The following is a 25,719-nucleotide window of genomic DNA, read 5'->3' on the forward strand; positions in this document are numbered from 1 at the left end:
TAATTATAATATAATTGTCTTTATGGCAATAAGTCTTATGTCAAAGTCAGGACCATATTGGGAGAATTTTTACATGTCTGTAACACTGCAAGGAGGGGAAAATCTAACAATCTGTAGTAATTATGGAAAAAGATGATTTATGAGAAACACAAACTGGTTAACAAGCCTTTAACTACAGCACAAGTTTTCAGTCAAAGTCAAATGAGAGTTGAGATAATATCCCACCCTGCCTGACCCCATTACTCACATAAAAAGAGTCTGATACAGCACTCCCCCATCTAACCTGCATGATGTGATAGGCATACCCCTTTAACTCTCATTTCAATAAAAAAGTAGTTCAAAGTGAATACAACACCTTTGTGAAAAAATCTCATTATTAGGTGTAAGATAAAAATGCATCACTTTGGAAAAGACATATTGCATCCGTTCAGCAAACCCCTTGAGACACAATCCACGCTAGAGCTGTAGATAAAGGCCTTTCCAGTTTTCCAGTAGCAGCATGTTAGCTGCACCATGGCTGTTGCTAGGTAACTTGTCCTGGGCCCTGCTGATCTTTAGAATGCCTGTCATCTCAACATGTTAATGTTGTTGAAGTCAATGTGATTGAAACTAAAAGTTCTTGGAAGAGCAGAATGGACAGCGACATGGTGCCTACAGCACAATGGGTCTGATTTAAAGAGCTGCTGTATGACTCATTCAAGGACACTAAAGCAAAGAAACATACAGCTGATTAGCCGTTCAAGTGTGTCAAGTGAGTCCTCTCAGTCTACAGATAGGTATTCATGCTTAGGATATGGACTTTGAGTCAACTCAGGCTATGCTTGGTTCTTCTGTTGAAGCAGTGATCAGGGCAAGGATCATGACATCACGACAATGACATGTTAAAACAATGATCATAATGTGTAAATAGGCCAATGTTTGCTAACAAGTTTAATATTACTAACGTGTTCCCTCTGCTTTAGAGGGCCAAAACAGTAAATGCAGGAGCAATTCTATTATTTTTTATCAAGATATTGTTTTTATGAGATTAATGAAGATTGGATGATTGCTAACTATTAGACACTGCATTTTAGTTTTGTCTTTTTATTATATACAGAAGCACAAACAGTCCCTCTTTTCCCTTTTGGACTTGGCATAATGGATAGACATGCTTGTACCCCACTGTGTTCATCCCCCTCTCTCTCCTTTTGATGATTTTCTAAGTGTGACCTCATTGTTCACTTCATTTAACTGAAAGCCATAAATTCCCATCCCAATCACACACACCCATAGTCTGCATACTTGCACATGCACACACCGCACAATAGCTCCTTATTTATCAGGTGTGGCTGGTGACAGCTTCTTGGTTGGCGCTGGATTTACAGCCCAAAACCGCCCTGCCTGTGCATGTGTGTGATTTCAGAGTGTGTTTGTGTCCTGCTCTGATAGTGTAGAGAGGAAAGGGGTAGTGAAAAGAGGGAATGAGATGTAGATAAATAACTGTTTAAGAAGATTCCTCCTTTCCTGCAGGAAGTGTGCGAGGCTGAAAGAATAGTAAAGTAGAGAGAGAAAGAGAGGGAGAGAGTATCAGAGCAGGCAGTACAATACTTAGATTCAGTCCATCTCACTCAAAATGGCTACACACCACAGTCCATCACTGTGTTATTAGAGATTACACACAAAACACCTATGGCCACACACATACATGGTCCAATGGAGTGCAGTAAATTGCATCCAAATCACCACTATCTGAAAGTAATGGGAACTGGTGGCTGGGGACCACGTCTGCTTCACCTCTTAAAAACCAGATGCCACATCAATATCTCGCTTCAATGTGCAACAGTGCCACCAGGATTGCTCTCAGACTTGTCTGAACTGTTTAATCTTCCAGAATGTATGTGTTCTGTGTCACTGATGACAAAACATTTCTCTCTTATCAGCTGAAACACTTAAGAAAGATAAATGTCACTTAAACACAACATCAATAGGAGAAGATTAGTATTTGAGCATCACAAATATTCCTGACACATACATACATTTACAGTGCAATTCTGTATTTATTTGTATTTAATAAATTACAGTGTCTGTCATGTAGTGAAAATGCTCAACACACAAGGTTTGTGCCTCACATCTGGGAGGTCTGGCAGCGGAGAAATCCCAACGTCTCAGGTATGAAGAAAAATGGGGCCCTATTTTCATCAGTGCAGCAGTTATGGGACTTAGTCAGTACATAAAGCACTATGGTAGCCTTCACCTCAACATGAACACAATATAACATACAAAATGTAGTCAGGGTGTCAGAGAAACCTCATATCACCAGCAACTTGTTGCGCATACAGGGTTTCTGCAGGACCATGACAGTAATGCCATTCCTCCCATCTTCCTCTTTTCAATCAGACGGCATCTGTATCTATCCTCACAATAACCGAGGGTAACAAATGTGATGTTGTCTGCCATGTGTGAAACTAATCGGAGCCAAAACCTTGTTGTTTGTGTGTTTTTTCATGTTACCTGTTGACTGTTGGAGCAAACAATACAAGAACATTTTCTGTGTGAACAGACAATAAAGTTTTATCTTAGTGTGTGTGGGTGTTGCAATAGCCACTGGCACCTTGTTGTAAAGTCAATGATGCTGCCGCTTGTTGTACATTTCCCCCGTTCACACAGACCGACACACACATTCCCGCACCTCCCGCACCCATGTACAATCTGTCTCCCTCCATATAAACCCCACAAGCAACATTGCTTGATCACAGGCAGCTGGTGATGACCAAATATTCTCTCTGTTGAAGAGTGCGTGGGCATACATGCCTGTGTGTGTGTGTGTGTGTGTGTGTGTGTGTGTGTGTGTGTGTGTGTGTGTGTGTGTGTGTGTGTGTGCAAAATGGGAATCACTCGATTGTGTTGTCGACAGCAGCCGCCTTCCCACCCTCCGGCACTGTGGCTCCTGATTGGATATCTCGTTAGTCAATTACCTCATTAGTGGATATCCCGTTTAGGGACCATGCTCCACTGACAAAAAATAAATAAATCTGTCCTTTTTGTTTTGCTTGGATGATGCTCTTCACAAGACTTACAAAATGGGATTTCTATGTTCCACAGTTGTAGTTAAGCCGTCTGCTCATTTACAGACATGACCGCTTGATGCCTGTCCCAGAAGGACTTGAGTCAAATAGCCAGAATACACATCTGAAAGGGTCTTGTTGCCCCCATGCTGTGAGGCTGTTGCTGCACTGCTGTTCTCAAGCGTAGCCACGGCATCTGTAGGGTCCCCTTTGTATCAAATATGCTTCATATTTGCGATGAATCGTGGATCCAGTCACTGTGGACAAAGGCATTTTAGCATTCAGCAGTATGTGAAATATGTGTGAGGCAACTACCTGAGTGTGTCTTTCAGTTGTCCATTGTTTAACTACGGCTAACTTTCTGAACCAAGCAATCCGCACTTCCTGCACACTTCACGATGCAATTGGCAGCGTGTCTGCCTCTTTGGCTTATCACCAACCTATAGCTGAATCAGATGCATTGACCCCCAATAGACCATTGACCCATTACCAAAAATACTTTTGAAATTAGCTAAGCTACAAACATAGCTAACTGGAGAGGGAGAGAGCTAGCTGAGAGACCGTAAGTGCGATCTGACAGCAAACGGTGGCAGTGAGCGGCACTACTAACGTAGCTGCCGAGTTGACAGCCGTGTCTTGCATGAAAGAGTGACATTGGTGCTGGTCTACTCGTGGTGTAATTGTACAGTATGGGTGCTTGGAGCTGAAGAAAGAAGAAAGAACCATGTTTCAGCAATAATTTGTCACGTTTGATACACCAAGTACAAAAATTATATTTCAATTATTAAAAGTATCAAAGTTATTCTACTGCGCTATTTTATATATAAAAAAAGAAACTTAGCTGAAATTTCCATGGATTCCTGTTCAGGATGACCCTTACTATGGCCATGTCAAATTTCATTTGGTTTTGTTGTACAGTTTTTGAAGAATCTTAAGGGAAAGTCAGCTCAAATGACATAACAGATTCCTAAGTTTCCTCATATTTTAAGCAATTATAAAAAAAATCATTATTGTGTTATACACAATCTAAATTAATATGAAAATGATTTGTTAAGAAAACATTACATGAATCAGCATAATTATAGAATCAAACTCAAAAAACTATTTGAAACAAACTTCACCTTTAAAAACAGTGAGAGGAATGCACACATGCTTCCCTTATTGCTGAAATATTTATTGGTAGGACGTTTTGGTCTGTCTGACCTTCATCAGGTATATGGGCAGAAAGAAAAAAAAGAAACTTCACCTGACAATGTTAGTGCTAAAGATCCCTCAACTCATACTGTCAGTGTCTCTGTTAGCTCTTTCAAAAAGGTCTTTGTCTGACTCAAAATACAATACGCATTGCACAGAAACAGGACAGTGCTGCTCTTTCTTGCAGGTTACTAATGAATTCCCTTTTAAAGCAGTTAAACACCGGGCTGATAATCGGCCATTGGACAGTCTGGCGAGGTTAGTGACTCGAGTCTGTTCGGTGTGTTCCGTGCCGTCGTCCGTTGGAGGAGCTGTCGGCCTTCATTTTCGCCAACCTGACATGCTCAGTCGGAGACAGGGCAGTCGGGACTTACCCAGAAATGTCAAGCGGGATGAGGGTGACTAACCGTCAATTTCCACTGCATGCGGAACGTCTGCGGACCGGCTCCGCTGCGGAACGGCTGCGTGCTCCGCCGTCCGTCAATACCCACTAGGTCCGGATTTGTTGCGGCACGGCTGCGGCCATGACTGACAGCTGTAGTCACGAGGACCCACAATATCTCGCGAATTCACGTAGAATAGAACCACAAAACCAACAACAGTTTGTTTCCATCCAGAGGAGTAGAGGGGAAACAACTCTGTGCGTAGTAAGGTGTAGTGCAGGGAAATATGATCTGCCGTGAGCATTTTACTTTGAAAATTAACCGGATTTTTATCTTGTTTCTGTGCCTGACTTCCTGTCCCGCACTATCTGCCGTGTGCTGAATTGCTGCTGAGCTCTCCGGTGTCCGGCAAAAATAGAAGCTCTGCGTATCTAGGGACGGAGTAGGGATGCAGATGTTCCGCAGTCAGTGGAAATACACACATTGACTTTAATGGAAACCTAATGACTCTCGACCGTCGACGTTCCGCAGACGTTCCGCAGACGTTCCGCAGACGTTCCGCATCCAGTGGAAATTGCCGGTAAGCCTCTCAAAATCTGACGAAAATCTTTTAAACTGACCTTTGTCGATCTGAAATGAAGACAGATTCAGCAACTGCATGGCCTATTTCTCGCTTAAAATGTTTTCAGAAACACGTTTCGGTGAACTATTTTAGTACAATATGAGATCATAATCTGAATGAGTCGCCAGTAATTGCCGTTCGAAAAATCCAAAATCCGGAAGCAGCAGCCAGATCCATGTGACGCGTTCATCCAATCAGCTGCCGGTTTTCATTTTTGGGCGACAATACAGATTAGCACCGACTGCTGTTATGGAGACGTATTACGTCTCGTCGCTTTGGTGGGTTCCGAGGCACTTTTTTGACCAAATCGGGAAGACTGACCAGTCCAACTGCCTTTTCTGCCAACGGTCGGCCGTCTGGTTGGTGTGTAACTGCCTTTAAAGCAACACTAGAGAACCTTTCCCGCTTCGGTCCCCCTACAGGTTGGAAGATGAATTGTCCATTACATTACATTATGCATCTCAAATCGTAAAAAACTAAGTGATTGATGTGATCAGAACAATTGCTCAGTAATGGACACAAATAAATAGGTTTTAGGAAAAATAATCATATAATATATGGAACCTGGTTTGAGCCAGTGGTACCATCTAGGAATAATAAGGACAAGTTGACAGGTTCAGTTCTGTCAAATACATTACCTTGAACCAGACACTGATGCCTTTACCTGCATGCAATATATAAGCTGCTCAGGATGAGGCTTAATATACAGTAGAATAAGTAAAATATGTAATGTGAGCCTTAGTTTCCTGGATTTCTAGGACATGCTGGAATATATTACATCTGCCTTTCAGTATGTCTACTTTTTGGGGGTGACTGTAAAGAACCATACATATAAAAGTGGATTACTCATGCAACTCTCGCCATCTCTTTCCTTCACATTTTCTCCCTCTCTCTCTCTCTCTCTCTCTCTCTCTCTCTCTCTCTCACACACACATACATTCCCATCCCCCTCCTTTGTCCTCCTCCCCTCCTGTCACTCCCTATCTACAATTCTCTGGCCTGAATGTTTTACATCTTGTACCTCCCATTTTCCCCCTTCACACTCTTTTTCTGTCTCCCTCCCTCTGTCTTCTTTCATTTTTCTCTTTTCTCCCACTTTCCTCCTCTCATCTCTTTCCCTTACATCTCCTCATTCTCCCTCTTTTATTCCATCTCTCTCTCACCTTCACTTTCTCTTATCCTATAGTCTTCTTCTTCCCTCTGCTGCTCTCCTTTTCACACCCTTCCATATCTCCTGCCTCACACCCCTCCCTCCACGTCCCCCTCTTCCCTCCACTCTCCTTTCTTGTTCTTTCTCTTTCTGTCTCTCTCTCTCTCTCTCTCTCAGGACACAAACCTCACACATGGCTTATTGATTTTTAAAAGCAACACGCAAACGTACAGCCGATGTAGGGCCCACAAATCAGCACACAGAGGATTTGAGACACACATGCAGTTAGGTACATGCAGACAGACAATATGTACAGCATGCACACTCCCTGTTCGTGCAGTGAATATTTAGATGATGCCAGAATGATTAACATCAGGTTTGTGATGGGGAAAAAGAGGGAGGGAGAAGAAGGGAGAGAGATTGTGCCTGTAGATGGCAGAAGAGTGCTTTAAGGGAACGTGTGGGAGCAGATTTCACACTCACTCACACACACACACACACACACACACACACACACACACACACACACACACACACACACACACATTCAGGCATGCAAGCACACTCACCCACATATCACACCGCAAAGTTTTGTTTTTGTGGTGACACTACAACATTTTCAATGATTTAATTCTTTATTTGATTCATTAATTAGTTGTTTGTGGAGTTGATCATTTTATGTGCATGTCTCAGTTTGGGAGAAAAAGTAATTCAACTCTTAATTTTAATACTTTTTGATGCTCATATTCAGCAATGTCCAGTGTTTATTAGTTATGCATAACCCTGAAAGGACCCAGCTCTCTAAAGAGTAGTGTAACTACTATTTCATTCAGTAATAGCATAGCAGTTATAAGTCCAAGTAATTAAAACTCACTCACTCTCTTTTCTGCAAATGGTGAGGTTTCCCCCACCAGCTCCCAGGTCTCTTAACTTATAGCCTCAAGATCAAGGACTCAACATTATTTCTAGTCTGAGCGCAGCCCATTCATTACCTTGAAGGAAAACCACATGCCATGCCGCAAAAAACGGATGGTCGGAGATGAGTTCTGATGCCATGGCTTCCTCTGAGGGTAAATAAAAAATGGATGCATGTGAAAAATAGATACCCAGGGAGTTCGTTTAGTAGTTAAAATCTGCTTAGAATCCAACCTACACCTCAAATTCCACCATTTACTGTGCAAGAGATGGCATCATGCCCATTTTTGTCCCTACATCTGTGATAATTCTGGTTATTTATATGACAATAAAAAAATACTGTGTTGCTGTTTTGAGAAGAAAATCCACAAGTAGCCTAGCCTATTAAACTCCACTTGCCTTAAACCAAAAAAATATCAGCTGGCAAACTGTGATGGAATTATGATGTGTGAGATATATATTTCCCAGGCTGTTTGAGGGAGTCTTTTGTATTTGTACAGAAAATTAACTTCACAGCAGCACTTTTTGTTGTTATTGACTTGATAGCTACTTTATAATTTTCTTTACTTTCTTTTTTTAAAGTGAAAATCTATACACAATTTAATTATTTGCGTCAGTATTTTTATGGACCTGGAAGAAGTGATAGTGCGTTTGACTGACAAAAGAAAAGGAAACGTGCCAATTACAGCACTTTTATTACTATATTACTTTCAATAAAACTGAAATATGCGATACTATTTTGAGGTGGAGGTGACAGAAGGCTTCTTTATAGCTTCCCTTATTACTGCCGGCATATTATGGATGATATTATATTTTGATTGAAACAATTGCTACAAATACAACTAGGAAAATGGTACAATCCAATATCCAATATAACTAAATTGCCAAGATGTGTCATTTAAGGGTACAACGAGCATAAGAGGTTTTTCAACTATTGATTGAATATTGATGAATTATAAATCATGCTAATATTGGTATGAATAATAGATTTCAGTGTACAGTATATTGTTATTTGGTATATCATATAAATCCTTGTAATCCATGTAATTATTATTTGTTGATGTTTTACGGCATGTACACATTTCCCCTGTGGACTGTGTTAATATCACAGCAGAAGCAGTGGCAGGTAAAATGTAGCATACAGTTGAGTTGTATTGCTACTAAATGTACACAGATCTTGACTAGAAAAGCAATGAGGTGCCATCAAGAACTCAGCAGTGTCACTTTGCCAGATAAATAGATTTGCTAAATTGTCTGCGTCTATCATGTGCCACCGAATCCCACCAAATCCCAAACTCGTTATTGTATTGATTTCATTTCGGTGGACAAGTGGCTCAATGGATAATGGCTATTGGTCCATGTGACTATTGGGTACAGCTCACTACATCATGTAACACCGTTAAAGGGCAGTATTATTATTCTCATATGATTTCCTTTTGGTTTGATTGGACTTCCAAATATATTTCTTGGTTTTGTTGGTCTTCTTCTTTGTTTTGATCAAATTTGGACATATGTAGGTAAAGTTTTGGCATGTGTCCATTCCTCTGTGCCAGTGGACGCCCCTGCATTTTGTCCTTTTCTCACTGCTGCAACAGCAAAGAGCACAGAGTTACCTCTGCATAGCCTGATGTTAAAAACAAACTTAACATCCACCCAAACGCCAGTCTAGTTTTAACAGAGAGTCAATTTTATGATATTTCCGCGCAAAAGCACGTGAGTAGAAGAGGGAGCTTACGACGAGCACTTGAAGGCAGCATCTCTGTACCGGCGAGGAGAAGGAAGAGACGCACCAGCCGCTACACCGGGAGAACATACCTTAGTATACCAAGCAGTGGGGTGATACATGTCTCCTCTTGTTTCTGACAACAAGAGGGATTGTCGTTTTATCTTTTCCTCGTTGGACTTTCACAGAGAACTAAAGGTGGACTGTCTCAACGTGACGGGCAGGCTCTGGTTTGGCTTGTTTGGTAAGAATATTAAAAGGAATGACGGTGATGCTCAAATGTGAAAAAAAGTCAAATGATTGATAGTGTGATGCGAGAGTGATTAATTTCTCTTCTTTTAGGAGGGGTAAAGATGCAACATTTTCCTCGCAGCTGTTTGTGAGAGGAGAAGAGGAGGAGGAGAAGAAGAGGAAGGTTTGACAGACGCACGAGTCCAGAGACGCAGGAGTGGAGGGTTATCCGGGCAAAAAAAGAAATACAGAACAAATATCCCTGTCCATTTTTTGAGACACCAAGGCGAACACACGCGAGAAACTGAGGAGAGGAGACACGTACTTTGAAAACGACACAGAGGAGAGGCTTATAAGGAGGGGGAGAAAAGCCAAAAAGAGGGAAATTCAGAATGAAGAAAGGATGCAACCCGGAGGAAGTGTGGATTTGAATCTCTCCCTGCCTCTCTAACACTCTTTTGCAAGGGAACGGGAAGGAATAGAGAGATATTGACAAGCTTCGCTACAACCCAGCGGAGAGTGGATTTAAAGACAGAGAGGCAACCTGTGTGTCCGTCCCATCTCCCCCTCTGTCTCCGTTTTCTCTCTGTGGATGTCGACTGAATTCATTTTTTGGACATGAAGGATTTATCTAGTCTACATTAGAAGGAGGAGGCAAAGAAAACGCACGCGTCTCCCCCCTCTCTCTATTTCTCTCTCTCTCTCCTCTCTCTCTCTCTCTCTCTCTCTCTCTCTCTCTCTCTCTCTCTCTCCTCTGTCTCTCCCTCCCGTCTCTCTCTCCCTCCGTTTTCTGGATGTGAAGCAGCATGCGGCCCGGTGAGAGCTTAGAGGGCTCGTGCTCGGCTCGCGGAAGATGTATTGATGTTAATAATATTACTAATAGCGGCACGGAACGCTGTCTCGCGCACCCCTCGTCGGCAAAGAGGAGGATGAAAAGGGGGACGACGAAGTGGAGGATGAGAGGGATGAATGAGAGGATGACGGACGGTGGAATGACGGTGATGCGCTGTTTTCTGTGGAGTCTCGTTCTCTGCTCGCTCTCTTCGCGCGCGCAAGGTAGGGGGATGCAACACGCGCACATACACACAGGCATAAGCGTAGGCTACTCCACACGCAGTGACATAAACGCCCTCACTCACGCGCGCACACTCGCGGTTTGAGTGAGAGTGGGTGCAGGAGTTTCTTTCTACTGCAGTCATAAGAAAGATGCTGCTTCTTCTGTATGGGGTGAAGGAGGAGAGTGGGAGTGTGTATATGTGATGGTGTCTGCGTGCGTGTGAGGATGTCTGTGAGGTGTCTGCATGTGTGTGAGTGAGAGGGTAGATGTGCGTGTGGGCGTGCGCGGTGCGTGCGTGGATGTATGTGTGTTGCGGAGGAAAGAGGAGAAATAGAAATTGGCTTACAGGGAGGATGAAGGGAAAGAGGGATAGAACCTGCAACAGCCTTTCCCTTTTTCCTCATTTTCTGCTTGCTTCAGTTGCACTCTCTCTCTCTCTCTCTCTCTCTCTCTCTCTCTCTCTCTCTCTCTCTCTCTCCATCCTTCTCTTCAATACAGCCATTGAGCTGGTAGCCAATAAATATTCTTGCGGTAGCTCTTGGGCTGTGGCAGCGAACGTGAGCTGCTTATACCAAAGTGTGTGTGTGCGCGCGCGCGCGTGTGTGTGAGAACGTGAGTTGTTTATAGTGATGAGGCCCGAGCCTTACACAGCATTTTATTCCCAAATTCTACCACCATGCCCATTTTTAAAATATGTTATATAATGGTGGTGTCTCCCCTTTTCTCTCTCTAGCCCTTACTCCCCCCCCTCGCCACTGAAATAAAATGTTAAAATATTCACAGTATAGCACACTCTCTCCCACTTTCTTTGTCTGTATCTTGGTCTTCCTCTGCTTTCCATTTTTAGTTTCCCTCTCCAATCTTGTTAAGAAATGCTGTTTGAACACACACATTTGAGTGAGCACACACACACACACACACACACACACACACACACACACACAGATATACAGGTTTGTATGCACTCATGCAAACACGGCCACTGCTGCGTCAGGTGAGGTTTCATTGGTATGGAAACTAACTGACCATTCATCACCGTATCTTGAGAAGAGGAAGGGAGAGGAGGAGGCTAAAGATGGATAGGGAAAGAGAAGAGATTTAGCGACTGAAAATGGGCTTATGAGGAAGTGAGGCAGGAGGAGAGGAGAGAAAGAAGGGAAAGAGACAGAGTTGAGTGAAAGAAAAAGAGGGAAATATTATAATAGAGAGAGACAGACCAAGTTCAGACTGAGTTTGTATTGTTTGTAGACGGTACAAGAAGACAAGGAAAACCTCAAAAAGCCAACTATGTTGAAACTATTGAGAACCATTTGTCATTGCCATTGTAAAGTCTGCATGATCCTCCAGTGTAGGGAGAACATGTGTAGGCTGACGGAGCAGAAATAAAATTGATTTCTGAAGTGATTAAACAAATTGACACCAGAAGCATTGGCTTTGCACCATCACAGACTAGTTTCACTCTTACAAACAAAGAAACAGGAATCGCCTGCCTTTTTGTAGCCTAATTGGAACATGTTTTGTTATGGTTCACTCTGATGCTGTTGACCGAACAAAGACAATAAAGGTGGGATACCCTCAGGTGCAACAGATCTAATTTTAAACCCTCTGGACCACAGATCCTGATCACTGATCACCGCATGGCTGTCAAGGCTGTAAGAGAGACCTCATAGTACATCAGATACTGTCAAACTCCTGATGGTATAACTGTAGTCTAATCAATGCTGACTAAAGAATAGTTTTAGTTAAATGCAAATTCCCATTAAGATTAATAAAATGTTAAAAGTATATTAAAAAAGTTGGAAAAGCAAGCAATCAAACACAACCTTTTTTTTTTTAAGTGTCAAGGCTGGACAGAAAGGTAAATAAATGTATAATTAAATGTCACCTTGGTCCTTGCTGACATTTTGGGGACCAAGGCTTTAAAAAGAGGCTGGCAAATTAAAACCAGCCACCAGCCAAATGCTGTAAAATGTTGGCTCTGGCTGGTGAATTAGTCTACTTTACCGGCCATTGGCAGGTAACCAATCATTGTATGGAACTGCAATTCTATTCTAAAAACTAATCTAGAAGGTAAAGTAATGAAATGGGTGGAAATGGATTCTCACGCCGCTGTAGCAAGTGGATAAAAACCTTAATTTCTCAACTTGCTTAACACATTTGACACAGAGATACAGTGCCATTTTACAAAGTAGTAACGTCTTTTGTCAATATACTGGGTTTGCAGTGAGTAGTGAGTTTCAGGAAGTCTTGGTGCAATAAAATGAAAAGCATATTGCTGAAGTTTATGTCAAGAAATCTACCTCAAATGAAGTTTCCCTCTAAGTCAGATGCTGAAAAATTGCTGTACTTGTCCTCTTGCTCTTCCTCTTCCCCCTGATCCCCTCTTCTCTGTTTCATCTGCTCTCCCCTTCTCCTCCCTGCTGCTCTGCTCAGCTTAACTCCACCTCTCCTCTCTTCCCCTCTCCTGTCCCCTGCCCCTCTGTTCTCCTCTCCTCTGCTCAGCCCTTCTTCTGTGTTCTCATCTCTCCTCCGGCGCTCCCTCTCTTCCTTTCGTCTGTCAGATTTGTCCTGTGGCTCCAGGGGCTTAATTTACTCACCAAACATACTAAATCACACATGTGCACACATGCACACAAGAGAAAACCCACACACATTTTTCACCGTCTCCCAGACTCTTTAATGTATTCTGGGCTACACTCGGCCTGTCAGAATCAAACTGAGAGCTGCACAACCTGCACCTTTGCAACAGATCTAGGTATGAGCTTCTTTTTAACAGCACCTCTAAGATTAACCTTATCACAGATTTTTACTGACGGTGTGGATTTCATCAACACTCAATCAAAGGACTAACACTGATCAATCATCGAACACTAATTATCTATGAGACAGCCGGGTAATATATTTCTGTTCATCTGTGGGGTGAGGAATTAAACAGGTTCAACTTAAGGCTTCAGCATGTGACCAGGTAATTAAACCAGAAGGCTAGAAATAGCAAATTTAATTTATATCGACGAGCCATGGAAATGTGCTTTGTTGGCTAACATGGCTAAATTGAAATTTATCAATCATCCCCTGGTAGCATCTAGTAATTTAATGCTGGTCATGAGTGTTAAATTGGACAGGCTGTCAGGTGCAGTGAAATGGTCCTGCAACCAGGTTTTATAACCCATCATTCGATATCAGAGATTGATTGGTGCGGTCTGCAACTCTGATGTTTATTATAAGTCATTGATTGATGTTGTCTATTAGTACGCCACTGCGAATCATTTACCTGTGTTAGTTATTGGTTGAGTATTTTGGTCATCATTCTCTGCTGTCTATTATCGATTGATATTCTGCGTACAAATAATAATAAGGTTTATTTGTGAGCTTGAAGGCAAAAACAAAAAAACAGTGCCTGCATTGACAAGCATAGAGGCATAACGTCTCTTTGTCTTTGATGTCTGAACTCACACAGACATGCATTTGGACCATTAGTTCTTTGTGCACACACACTGAGCACTCTCACATTGAACATTAGCGCAACACAGACACTCTAACACACATTTAATCCTGTGGCTTATGGCTGGTTTCTCAGGGAGCGAGATGTGTCTGTCGCAGAGCCAGCCTCTTGATCAAATAAATACTTTTGACTTACTGAGGAAGAGAAAGCGAGGGGGCGGGGGGCTAGACTGGGAAAGAGAGGGAGGGGTTAGAGTAAGGCATTATGCATATACATACTTATTTTATTCATTTTGTACAGTTGCATCCTCAACTCCATTCTCTCCTCCTCTGTCCCTCTTGACTTTCATTCACCTAATCCCCTCCTTCATTTCCAGCTTCTATACAGTGAATATGTAATGACTTGTTTTTTCCCCCCTCTATTTCCTCTCCTCCTTTGCTCCACTATCAACATGTAATACGAATGCTAGAAGTAGTGTGGCATAACGTAGCATAAGGAAATGTAAAGGTTTGGATTTGTTTGTCTTTAACACCAGAGACCAGGGATCACATTCCAGGTCATACTTTAAGTTAATGTTGACATTTTTCATATTTAATCAAAAACACAATCTTTTCTTAATCTTAACCATGTGGCTTGAGTTCCATATCTCAAATACCATTAGCAGAGATTGGAACCAAAGATTGAACAAACATCGGCACTGAAGATTTTGCTGAGGTATTCAGTATGAACACATCTTGTTTAGTATGAACATACAAAATATGAAAAATACTTTAGCTTTTTCTCACTCTTGCCTTGAAAATCCTTTGGTGTTACTACAGTCGCTGAACTGGGAATTCCACACTGTTGAGTAGTGTGCAAGTTTTGCTGCCTAAATCGATATTCTTAATATTTGGCTGCTCCATACTCAATCGTTTGTTCTCTCCGTCCATGTTCCTCAATCCCTAATCACCCATACTTATTTTTGTCTGCTTCCTCCTACCAACATTCACCCATGGTGAATGTATAATCACCGCCTTTCTCACACCCTACATCTGCCAACTCTCTTCCCTCTTTCCTCTTTTTTCTTTCCCCCCATTATTCTTGCCTCTCCTCTCCTCTCTCCATTGTAATAGGTGGGTACTCATGAGGTTTGGCTCTGATAATCTCTCATGTGTGTTTTTTTTCATAGCCAACAACTAACGGGTGCACATTTAATTCCTGCGCACAGACTGCCATCCGGTGTGTTTTTAAATAGCTAGAGAGCCAAATCTACTCATGTGTTTCAGATTTGTGTTTGCCTGCTATGATTTTAGAGATGTCAGCTTGCTCATATTGAACAAGCTGCTAAATTGAAAGAAGTGATCATTTTGCCATGCAAATTGGACTAAAGAAAGACTGCACTCCAATGAGCTGTTCCAGCTGTTACCAGGCCCAGTGGATCCATAACAGCTTTTTATATACAATTCCTATTTTCCTACAAGGTCTAGTGCAAATGTGCATTTACAGGCTGGTGTCATGAGTGTAATAAGCATAATTCATCATAATTGAATGATAAGATATGGTCGCCTCCTGCAGGAGTCATCAGCAAAGATGGCTCTGCCATGGATTTACTGTAAAGAAACGAGGGAATTTTCTGAAGTATATTTTGAATGTGTCTCTTATACATTTTGTCACTGAAACCTTATTATGATAATGAAGTATTTCAACCAAACTTTCACTAAATGCACATATATGCACACATAGACAAATCAAATGCATTGCCATGAAGTGTTAAAGGCCCATCAAATTGAACTGTGTTTCTCAATTATTCAGAAGGTGACTTCTGGGAGATTTGTAAGATTTCTAAAGAAAACAGGCTTTTTGCACGCACAGGCACACACACACACACACACACACACACACACATACACACACACAAACTCAGACACAAACTCAGACACATTGTACACAAGTACACAATCTGTCAGTCTTCCATAGCCTCCTCATTATTTAAAAGATGATTAGAAGTAGAAATGGCGTGAACATGTTGAGTGGGCACACACACACACACACACACACACACACACACACACACACACACATTTATAAATACACAAAATATGTTGGGCACATAAAGATAGCATGTGTTACCCTGAGGGTCTGACTGCAAACACACAAGTGCACACACATACGTGCACAGGGACAGGAGAGACACACACACACACACACACACACACACACAGGCTCTCTCTGATACTTTACAGGAAAGGCAGATAAGAAATTAACAAAGACAGACAGTCGCATATCCAGCTGGTGCTCCCTGTGTGTGTGTGTGTGTGTGTGTGTGTGTGTGTGTATGTGTGTGTGTGTGTGTGTGTGTGTGTGTGACAATCCTGTCACTTTGCCTTTGATTCATAGCTATTTAAGTAATGTGGCTGCCAGTGTCTTCACTACCTTCTAGGTTGTTCATGCTAGTGAAGGAAAAAAAGGTCAAATGAAGCAAAAAGCATTTGTTGTTTTGTTCATCTTAAAGCCAACAAATGGCTAAAATTACAATAAATATACATTTGAGCCTCAATAGTTACGTTCCTAAATATTGACCATTTAATTTAAGGGTTACAATGATTCTTTTAATGGGTAGCAGATTATTTGTGTATAGCATTACATTGTCTTCATAGAGGGTTCCAAATGCCATATCTTTCAGCTAAGACATGACTTGAAAACACCTTTTGGAATGATTGTTCACACTGAATGTCAGAGTAAAGACTGCATACTCTTTTTTACTATTTAACATGTTTAAAATCTACGAGCAAAACATTTGTAACATAGTTAAACCTGAATACAATCTAGATTGACAAGTTATCATTCATCAGTAACTTCATATTGTATAATCACCTCGGTTAGGCTAATGATAACTGAGTTCCTAATGAATAGCCACAGATTTATGCACATTGTTGTTGGACAAAAATTATGTACCAGCAGTGATAATCTTTATTCATGAATATGATATAAAGCGGTGATGAATGACATCACTAATGATGTGCTATCCCCATTGAAAATGTTTAGAATATGATTTGTAAAACGTCATTGTAATTTAACTCGTCTTTAACTCAACTTTTATTGAGATCCATCATCACACAATTGAACAAGCCTTCCGTTTCTTTATCTGTTGTAGTTGGACAGGTCTACAGATACTACTAATACTGTATGGTTCCTTGCTCTGCTCGTTATATCTTATTTTACTCAGAACTTTTTGTCTCAGCAATGATGTGATTGATATCAGATTTACATTGTTTTGTTGCTATGGTGACCATGTGAACAGTAAAATCATTTCAGCTGTTGGCACAGTACATCGCTTGGCAATGCAACATAGACACACAGACATGCACACAGATACAAGATGTGCCAAAAACATGACATGTCTGTGAGTTCTCCTGAAACAAGAGTGCACAATGCAGCAGGCAAAGCTTAGAGCAACACTCTGTAACTTTGCCCGCTTCGGTCCCCCTACAGGTTGGAAGCGGAATTGTCCATTACATTACACTGTCCAGTTCATTCGAACTACAGATCGACCTGGCAAACTTGCATAATGTAATGTAATGGACAATTCCGCTTCCAACCTGTAGGGGGACCGAAGCGGGAAAAGTTACGTAGTGTTGCTTTAATTCCTTCAAATATCACAAACATGTTTAAATGTATTTTGATGATTTTTTTTGTTAGTCCCTCATTACTAATATAATATGTTTATATTAAAATATTCATAAAAACATGTTGCCATTTCTAACAAAAATAAATGTTAGACATGGTTTGTGTATGTGTAGGTGTGAGAAAACATTTCAGTTAAGTGCATGCAGTTCATGCATTAGTTACATGGTAACATAGTGGCTTAAGGGACAGCTACAGTAGGTCTTTTTTATTCTAATATTTATTCTAGTGTTTGTGAAAAAAGACCATATATTTAAATATTTATTTAGTGGTAGTAAAAAAAACCACTACAATAAACAGCTAACTGCACAACAGACAGATACAGAAGAGACACACACATGAAGGTTTAATTAGACAAAAGAGTTGTTTGCTCGACAAATGAACCCTCCGTGAATCCAACTACCGTCTTTGCTTAGATGCAAAAATCTTAACTCCAGCTTTTCACCAATTTTAATTACTGTTAATTTTGGATTAAAGTTGTATGTTGTAGACATTTAACAATCATCATATAACAAAACATGTTAATTTTGTTTTTTTCGACTATAAAAAAGTAAAAGTATATCTGACATTACAGGAGAGATCAACAACAGAGGAAGTTTTTGTGTTTAGACCTAGTATGTGATGACAGGTATGCCCATGTGCCCCAAACCCACAGAAACATGGCTGTCAGCAGACATCACACACACCTCGCTCTCTAAACACACACACACAATCTCACTAGCTCATCACCTTGTGCTGTTATGCTCATGAGGATAGTCTATTGTTTTATCGTGATATGAAGTTAATTCCCCTGTCCCCTGATGGGTTTCTTTTCTTTTATTATGGCATTTCATGACATGACCCAATCTTTGCATGCAAAAACGTATTTGGATTATACTTGTTTTAATCATTTAGTTGTGCTTGCCTGCATATGCATCCTCGCCTTCTCCTGCTGTCTTATTGGCTAGGAGTCTCAGAGCTCTGCACGCAATGCATTTCCTTCCTAAGTGATGATGCATTTCCTGTCTGAATCTTGCACCTTGGGAGCCCTTTTGTACTGTTGTTCATTCTGTCCATGTATGTGTGTGTCTTTCTGTGCACAGGATGCCTTTCTGTTGTTTATGTGTGCACATGCATGTGTGTGCTTGTCTGCTCCATTCCCAGAGAAGACTCATTTCCCCAGCAGGGCCTGTCAGGCTGTTTCTGGGCGCACTCAGTTCACAGCTGGAGGCTACTGCTGTCACCTGCTTACCTAACATCTCTCCTCTCCTCTCCTCTCCTCTCCTCTCATTTCCTCTCCTCTCAATCATAACATTAGTGCTTTTGAACTATGTATCCCCATATAACACTCATTGGACTCACTGATTAATTTTGGTGCAGTGTTCTACAAAATAAGTAAAAGTGAAAGGGACCTGTTCCTTTATAGCTGGCAATAAAATTACTCCAAAGAGACTGTGCAGCCAAACGATTGCAGTAAGAGTCTAAAAGTCCTATTTTTACACCAGTATTTAGCGCAAGTCTTCACTGAAATTGCTGTTTTCTAAAGCTTTCATGCTTGGGTGGCCACCAGCATGCCCCAAAAAGGAGGACATCTCGGCAGGGCAGGCCGGGGCAGTAACTAAGACAGCTACAGTCACAGTTAATGTGTGTGTATATGAGTATATAGCATATACACACATATACTATAAAAATAACTCAAAGGCACCAATTTGGCCTCTGCACGTGGATACACAAAGCCCAAACAGCCTAGAATAGATTTAAACTTCAAATTATGAGCAAACCAATGATAAACAGACAGGGAGCAAATTTCAGCAAATAGGAAGTGAAAATGTATTAATAAAAAAATGTAAGTTATCGACATGTACCAACTCACTTTTGCCTGATGTGCAGGGAAATGAAGTTTGCATGCACGGACATCCCCAGAGGTGATGGCATGCAGCTCTTAGACAAAAGCTCAGCAGGGAGTTGCAGTGGACAACAATAAACGTTTTGATCTTTGACACTGGCCGTCTGTTTCCCCCACACCCCGACCCTCCCCTGCTCTCTCTCTCTCTCTCTCTCTCTCTCTCTCTCTCTCTCTCTTCATCTCTCTCTCTCTCTCTCTCTCTCACTGTCTCCCTAGCTCTCTCTCTCTTTCAGGGTCACCAGGTCAGACAGAGAGCAGATGCTTAACCACACGTCCACAACGAAACTTGACACCACAACACGCATACCCCCAATCTGTCATCTCCCCTTGTTAAATGTATTGATGCTGTATTGTTTTATTTTCCATCTTGGAGTTCCAACGATGGAAAAGCAGGGGAGACTGATGAAACAAAAGCTGGATTTAACTGCTATCCAATTTGCCCTGTTCGTTCATATATGTAATTGATATATTAGGAGTTTGTGTTGACTACATTGTTAGTAGGGCTCCACCTGGGACTTACACCTATCAGGTAAAGTCTATGTGGACCTTTGTGGTCACATGTTGAGTATTGACTGATGTAGACGTGGTGTCTCGGGCGGATTAATTCGTTCACCCATAACAAACCTCCTAGTCTTATGTGCAACATTTGTTTTGTATTTGTTTACTGATAAGACAAGTTCACGTGAATACCACAAGTACAGCAAACTATATAGATAATCATTAAGCCAAAAGATGTCTTCCTTCTTTGGCAAGCCTTCTGCAATACGCTTTGTTTCTGTTGCATTCAGTGCCAATGTTCCTTTAAGTTTAATGTTGTATTTTATACGGAGCCCCCCTGGGGTCAGCTGATAAAAAAAACAGTAAACCGTGCGCACAGATTCATAATCTGTGCTCTCGGTTTTATAAATGTAAACAAAATTAGAAAGATATTCACAGATTCGAACTTCTGGGATCAATTCTCTATAGCGAAATGTTATTAAATCACAAACGACGCATCTTTCCTAACGTAGTAAGGTTAACAACAAGCTACACACACATTTTCATCAAAACGAGCCGTCCTCCGACCTGGAGAAATAACATTATTGGTCTCTATGAGCAGCCGGCGGTGAGACGGCAGTGAGACGAGTGCTTAGGGACCATCTACAAACTACAACACCGACACAAAACTATCTATTAATTTAATGATTAAATAATGTAGTGTCTCCAAACTTATTTTTTAAAAGTAAGTGCTGTAGTACAACTACAAGGAGATAAGTTATAATTCAGATAAGTTTGGAGAGACTACCTTATTTAATCATTAAATTAATATATATTTTTGTGTCAGTGTTGTAGTTTGTAGATGGTCCCTAAACACATTGAGTCTCACTGCCGTCTCACCGCCGGCTGCTCATAGAGACCAATAATGTTATTTCTCCAGGTCGGAGGACGGCTTGTTTTGATGAAAATGAGTTTGTAGCTCGTTGTTAACCTTACTACGTTAGGAAAGATGCATCGTTTGTGATTTAATAACATTTCACTATAGAGAATTGATCCCAGAAGTTCAAATCTGTGAATATCTTTCTAATTTTGCTTACATTTATAAAACCGAGAGCACAGATTATAAATCTGTGCACACGGTTTAGTTTTTTTTAATCATCTGACCCCAGGGGGGTTCCGTATTTTTAGCTACGTGAAGTTAAGTTCTTCTTTGACTTGAAAAGCATGACAAACAATGTAATCTCCATTTCATTGTTAATAGAAACCCATAACCATAGCTTTTGGTTGAGACACTGTCCTTTTCCTTCCAAGTTTCCTAAAAAGTATTGTAGCTCCCAAAGCCACATGTAATATGGTCTCAAAGCAACTCTCACTTTGCCAAGTGATGTTTTCACCTTGCAGCTGATCTTCTGGGGGTAATTTATTGTATTTTTCTCCAACAAACAAAGGAAGCAAAAGGCTACTCTAAGTACTAGTAGTCAATGTCCAAATGCCTGGTGGAGGTTGAGCTGAAATGGATTTCTGAGATCAAAAGAAACAGAACGATAAAAGGATAAAAGGGATTGAAAGATAAAAGGATTTGAGTCACTGGATGAGAATTGCTCCTTTATAGACCAGAAATCAACAGAATTAAAATCCATTCAAACACAAGGAACCCTGGACTCCACATATGTCATAAAGATCACCACGTTCAAAAGACATTTCTCTGGACTTCAAATAACTGATCACATTCAGTTTCCACAAAAAAGATTTTTCTTATAATCCACAAAGTTCATCAAAGCAGCGGTCAAAGCATCTCTGCTCAGATATCTATCAGAGGTATCAAGTTTGTGCTGTTCAGTTCGCCTTTTATTTTTTCCATTTCAAGCTAACAGAGATTATGGGACAAGAAGTGATGACATCAGGACAAAACATATTTCCTTATGAGCCGAGGTTGTATGGGCTATTTGTTATGCATGCCTATTGACATCGTCAGGCTGGAAACATTTAGAAAACTGCAGGCACCAAGGTTTAAATAGTGATGTAATGCCTTTTGTGCTGCAGCATGCAGTATTCAACTTAAACGACTAAACTTACTCATTTAAGCACTCGTGTTGACCTGGTTAAGCCATAAACCTAGTTCAGTGATTTATTTTGTTTTCAATTACAGTTCAAAATATAGACCAACTGTTGTCCCACATAATGAAATGGAGGAGGATTATGGATTATATAGATTACAGCCATTCATTTGTTCGTTTGTCCTTCAAATGTATGTGAGACACTGCTAATTAGAGTTTGATGAGTTTTGGGAGAGCATCTCACAATTTTTCACAAGCTGATCCAAGAAAAAGCTACCAAAGTCATATGTTTGTTACTGCTTCTTTCATTCAATGCTGGGGTCCGTTTCAGAAAGCAGGTTTAGTGAAAACTCTGAGTTTGTTTACCCTGAGATGAGGGAAACTCTGAGTTTTCTGTTTCAGAAAGAGAGGTAACAACCTCAGAGTCAGTTACTATGGTAACTGAGCCTGTTAACCTAACCTGGTCGGGAGCAGGTTTTCTTCAAGAAACCTCGAGTTTCTCTCAGTCTCCTCCCTCTGACACAGCGCCCTTCCATTTCCTCATTCATTCATTCATTCAGTCTGTATCAGGCGCATTTTTGTTTATCTGCATGAATAAAAAAAACAGGGTTGGTTTATTAACTGTGTTAGAAAACATTTTTGTTCCAAACATGGCATTTCCTTTTGTCGACGATCCTGTTGATGAAGAAGCTGTATTAGTCTACTTCACACAGAGTTAAACATACGTCGGGAGATGATATTGAGGCCCCGACTATAGATGCATTTTCATTTCCAGATACTAGCCTACCTGTTTGAACGGTATCATTTTTCTTCCCAGTCTATCAGTTATGTAGCCTACATAACCTTATCCGTCCTCATATCACTAACGTCATCCATCGTGGACATACATCCCAGCAGATTCTTTGTGTCACATTAAGTTTTTTGCAAACGGCAGTTTTCTTTACAACATTGGTGATGCGGAGCATATTAGTAAAGTCACTGTAGCAAAGCACCATCAGAAGAATGTGACTCGCTCTGAAACGTTTTTTAAACGTTTTTGTAGTGTTCCCTGGACACAAACCAGTAAAAGCCATTAAAAAGGAGTTCCACAGTATTGCAGGTGAATGTAAATCCTTTGAAATAAAAGATTATGAATTATAATTCTGTTAATGATGATGCTGCAGCCTCAGAATGGGATTAGTAGGCCTAGGACTTTTTCAACCGCAGGATTGCACCTAAATGAAATAGATTATAGGTTCAATACCATTTCACCAGTAATATTATACTTATGATTAAATATGAAATAAATACACTATATTAGACCTCATGAATTGACTCCAGCAGCAATTTTCTCCCACGCAAATTATCTTTTGCAGCAGCTGCTGTGTTGCTTTTTTAACTAAATATATGTTCAAACTCATTGTATGTGTGCATGAGTATTTCCGCTGACCAGTTTGTTTGTGGTTGTTACCATGGTGAATCGTAGTATCATTGCTCCATTCATGCTGCCTTTTTATGGTGGTGGTGCACACGCTTAACTCTGAGTGAACCTACTCTGAGTTGATTGAACCAACTCAAATCAGCTGTTCTGGAACCAAAAACTCAGAGTTCAGGGTTAGACACAGAGTTTGTTAAACATTCTTCCTGAAACGGGCCCCTGATGACAGGTTGATTGTTGACTTGTGTTAGAGCCAAACGTAAGTAGTAATCCAGATACATAATTAATATTATTCATGCTGAGGAGAAGAGGTTTGCACTTTCCATAAAAAGGCTGACCATGTGGATTTATGTGTTGGCTATGTAGTTCTTACTGCCGTGTCTAGTTTCGTCATTAGGGGCCATAACTCAAATTAATGACATATATTACCTTAGGACGGTCATTTTGATTTCGGTTTCAAAGGCTGATAGATGTGTTGAAGAGCAGATAGTCATCAACAGAGCTGCTGGCCAACTTCATCTCTCTCCTATGCCTTTTAGCGCATAGAGTATATTTACCGAACGGAGCAAAGGAGACAACATGAGTAGACAGCAAATATAAGTCCTAAATTCATTACAACTAACCTATAGTGTAAGCTTATAATGGTAACATAAAAACAGGACATTGCATTCAATAAGGTATGAAAATTAATACAAATATAGAAAAGACAAACACTTAAATAAATTAATACAAATGAATACATAAAAGTAAAATTGCTATGCATCGCTCTGTATCACCTGATTCTCCATAATGGAAATGAGCTACTGTAACAGTAAAATTTAGCTGAGCTGTTCAGGAGAAAAAACTGTCAACTCTGCATTAGTTTTAATCTCAGTTTCCCCAATATTTACACAGCAATACCTATGTTTATTCTTGTTTTTAGCCTTGAATCATCAAAGTTGATTTAGGACACTCACACACATCTGTATGCTTTTCTAAAGACTATAACAAATTAAACTAAACATTGATGTAAATCAATCGGACAAACCACATGAAGAATTGGGTTATAATTAAGTCAAATTGTATAAAGACCATATTTAGAATTTGCAACTTCCATCATGGCAATTAAAAAGGAAATGTAATACAATTATTAAAAAGAGTGAGGTAGTGAAGCTGAGTGAAGGAGTGGGACCACCTGAGTTCAAGCGCTCATGTTAGCAAGCACCCTGCCTCCTAAAGGGTCCTTGAGCAAGTAATGCAAAGCTGAGTGACAACAATGGCAACACTAGTCCTGATAATGGAATAATGTGAGTTAATGTGAAGTGTTTGATCAGAGTTGGAACTCAGTTGTGGTAGTGGCATTGTAAAACGCTGTCTTATTGTCTTGCAGGCCTTGAGCAGTATCAAGATCAAGCAGTCACATTCAGTTTCACACAGTTTTCTTTTGCTATTCGAAATGTTTTGTTGCTGCTGATGTGCAGCCACTCAACTAAAAGTGTAGTTCGGCAATGTATTACTGTGGACAGGGACAACAGTGAAGCATATTTTAGCCACCTAAAAAAAGCCCACCGAAACAAATAAATATCAGTTTAAATGTTCGCTATATTTAGAATATTTTCACTGCTTTACCTTTCCATCAGACAGCCCTTTTTGACACGGAACTGAAGCCATTATCTATGTTCACCATAATCCTTTGAAAAAAAACTCCCGCAATTTTACCTTGCAGAGCACGGAGTTGCTGGTCTACCGCTTACTCGACCGATAAGTTTGTTCGTGTTATTTTGTGTGACTTTGGTGAATTCAAACTATCCCTTAAATGCACCATGATGTAGTGTCAACTGAGCGTAAGCTGTGGACTGTCTGTGTGGAGAATCAATTGGCAAACATGGCATATTCATCTTCATGCTGGGTAGCTTACACAACAAGGAAAGGTTAGGTATTTATTTTAAAGGCTTATGAACCAAAACTCATTTAGGCATGTGATTGACAAACACAGTCTCGATGGACGAGTCCCAGGTACGTGTGTCCATCCATCCGTCCACTCCACAATTTGTTGCTGAACATACTGTGGTTATCAAGTTAGATTTGCTTGTTTATTATAAATGTTCTCTATTGATGTGCTGAGCATGACATTCTTTAAGAGGCTCCTCTGTCCTCCACTCGTTACCTGTATTAATGGCACCTGTTTGAACTTGTTCTCAGTATAAAAGACACCTGTCCACAACCTCAAACAGTCACACTCCAAACTCCACTATGGCCAAGACCAAAGAGCTGTCAAAGGACACCAGAAACAAAATTGTAGACCTGCACCAGGCTGGGAAGACTGAATCTGCAATAGGTAAGCAGCTTGGTGTGAAGAAATCAACTGTGGGAGCAATTATAAGAAAATGGAAGACATACAAGACCACTAATAATCTCCCTTGATCCGGGGCTCCACACAAGATCTCACCCCGTGGGGTCAAAATGATCACAAGAACAGT

At 40.7% G+C, this 25,719-nt stretch overlaps 1 protein-coding gene across 1 annotated transcript in view; it reads left to right on the top strand.

Annotated features, from left to right (window-relative positions):
* The first annotated feature begins 10,068 nt into the window (after positions 1–10,068).
* Positions 10,069–25,719, top strand: part of csmd3b (CUB and Sushi multiple domains 3b) — a 397,291-nt gene continuing 381,640 nt past the window's right edge. The window contains exon 1 of the mRNA XM_078268303.1: positions 10,069–10,318. Coding sequence (XP_078124429.1) covers positions 10,069–10,318 — 250 coding nt within the window. The remainder of the gene's footprint in view (positions 10,319–25,719) is intronic.

This window comes from Sander vitreus, chromosome 14, assembly GCF_031162955.1.
Source record: "Sander vitreus isolate 19-12246 chromosome 14, sanVit1, whole genome shotgun sequence".
NCBI lineage: Eukaryota > Metazoa > Chordata > Actinopteri > Perciformes > Percidae > Sander > Sander vitreus.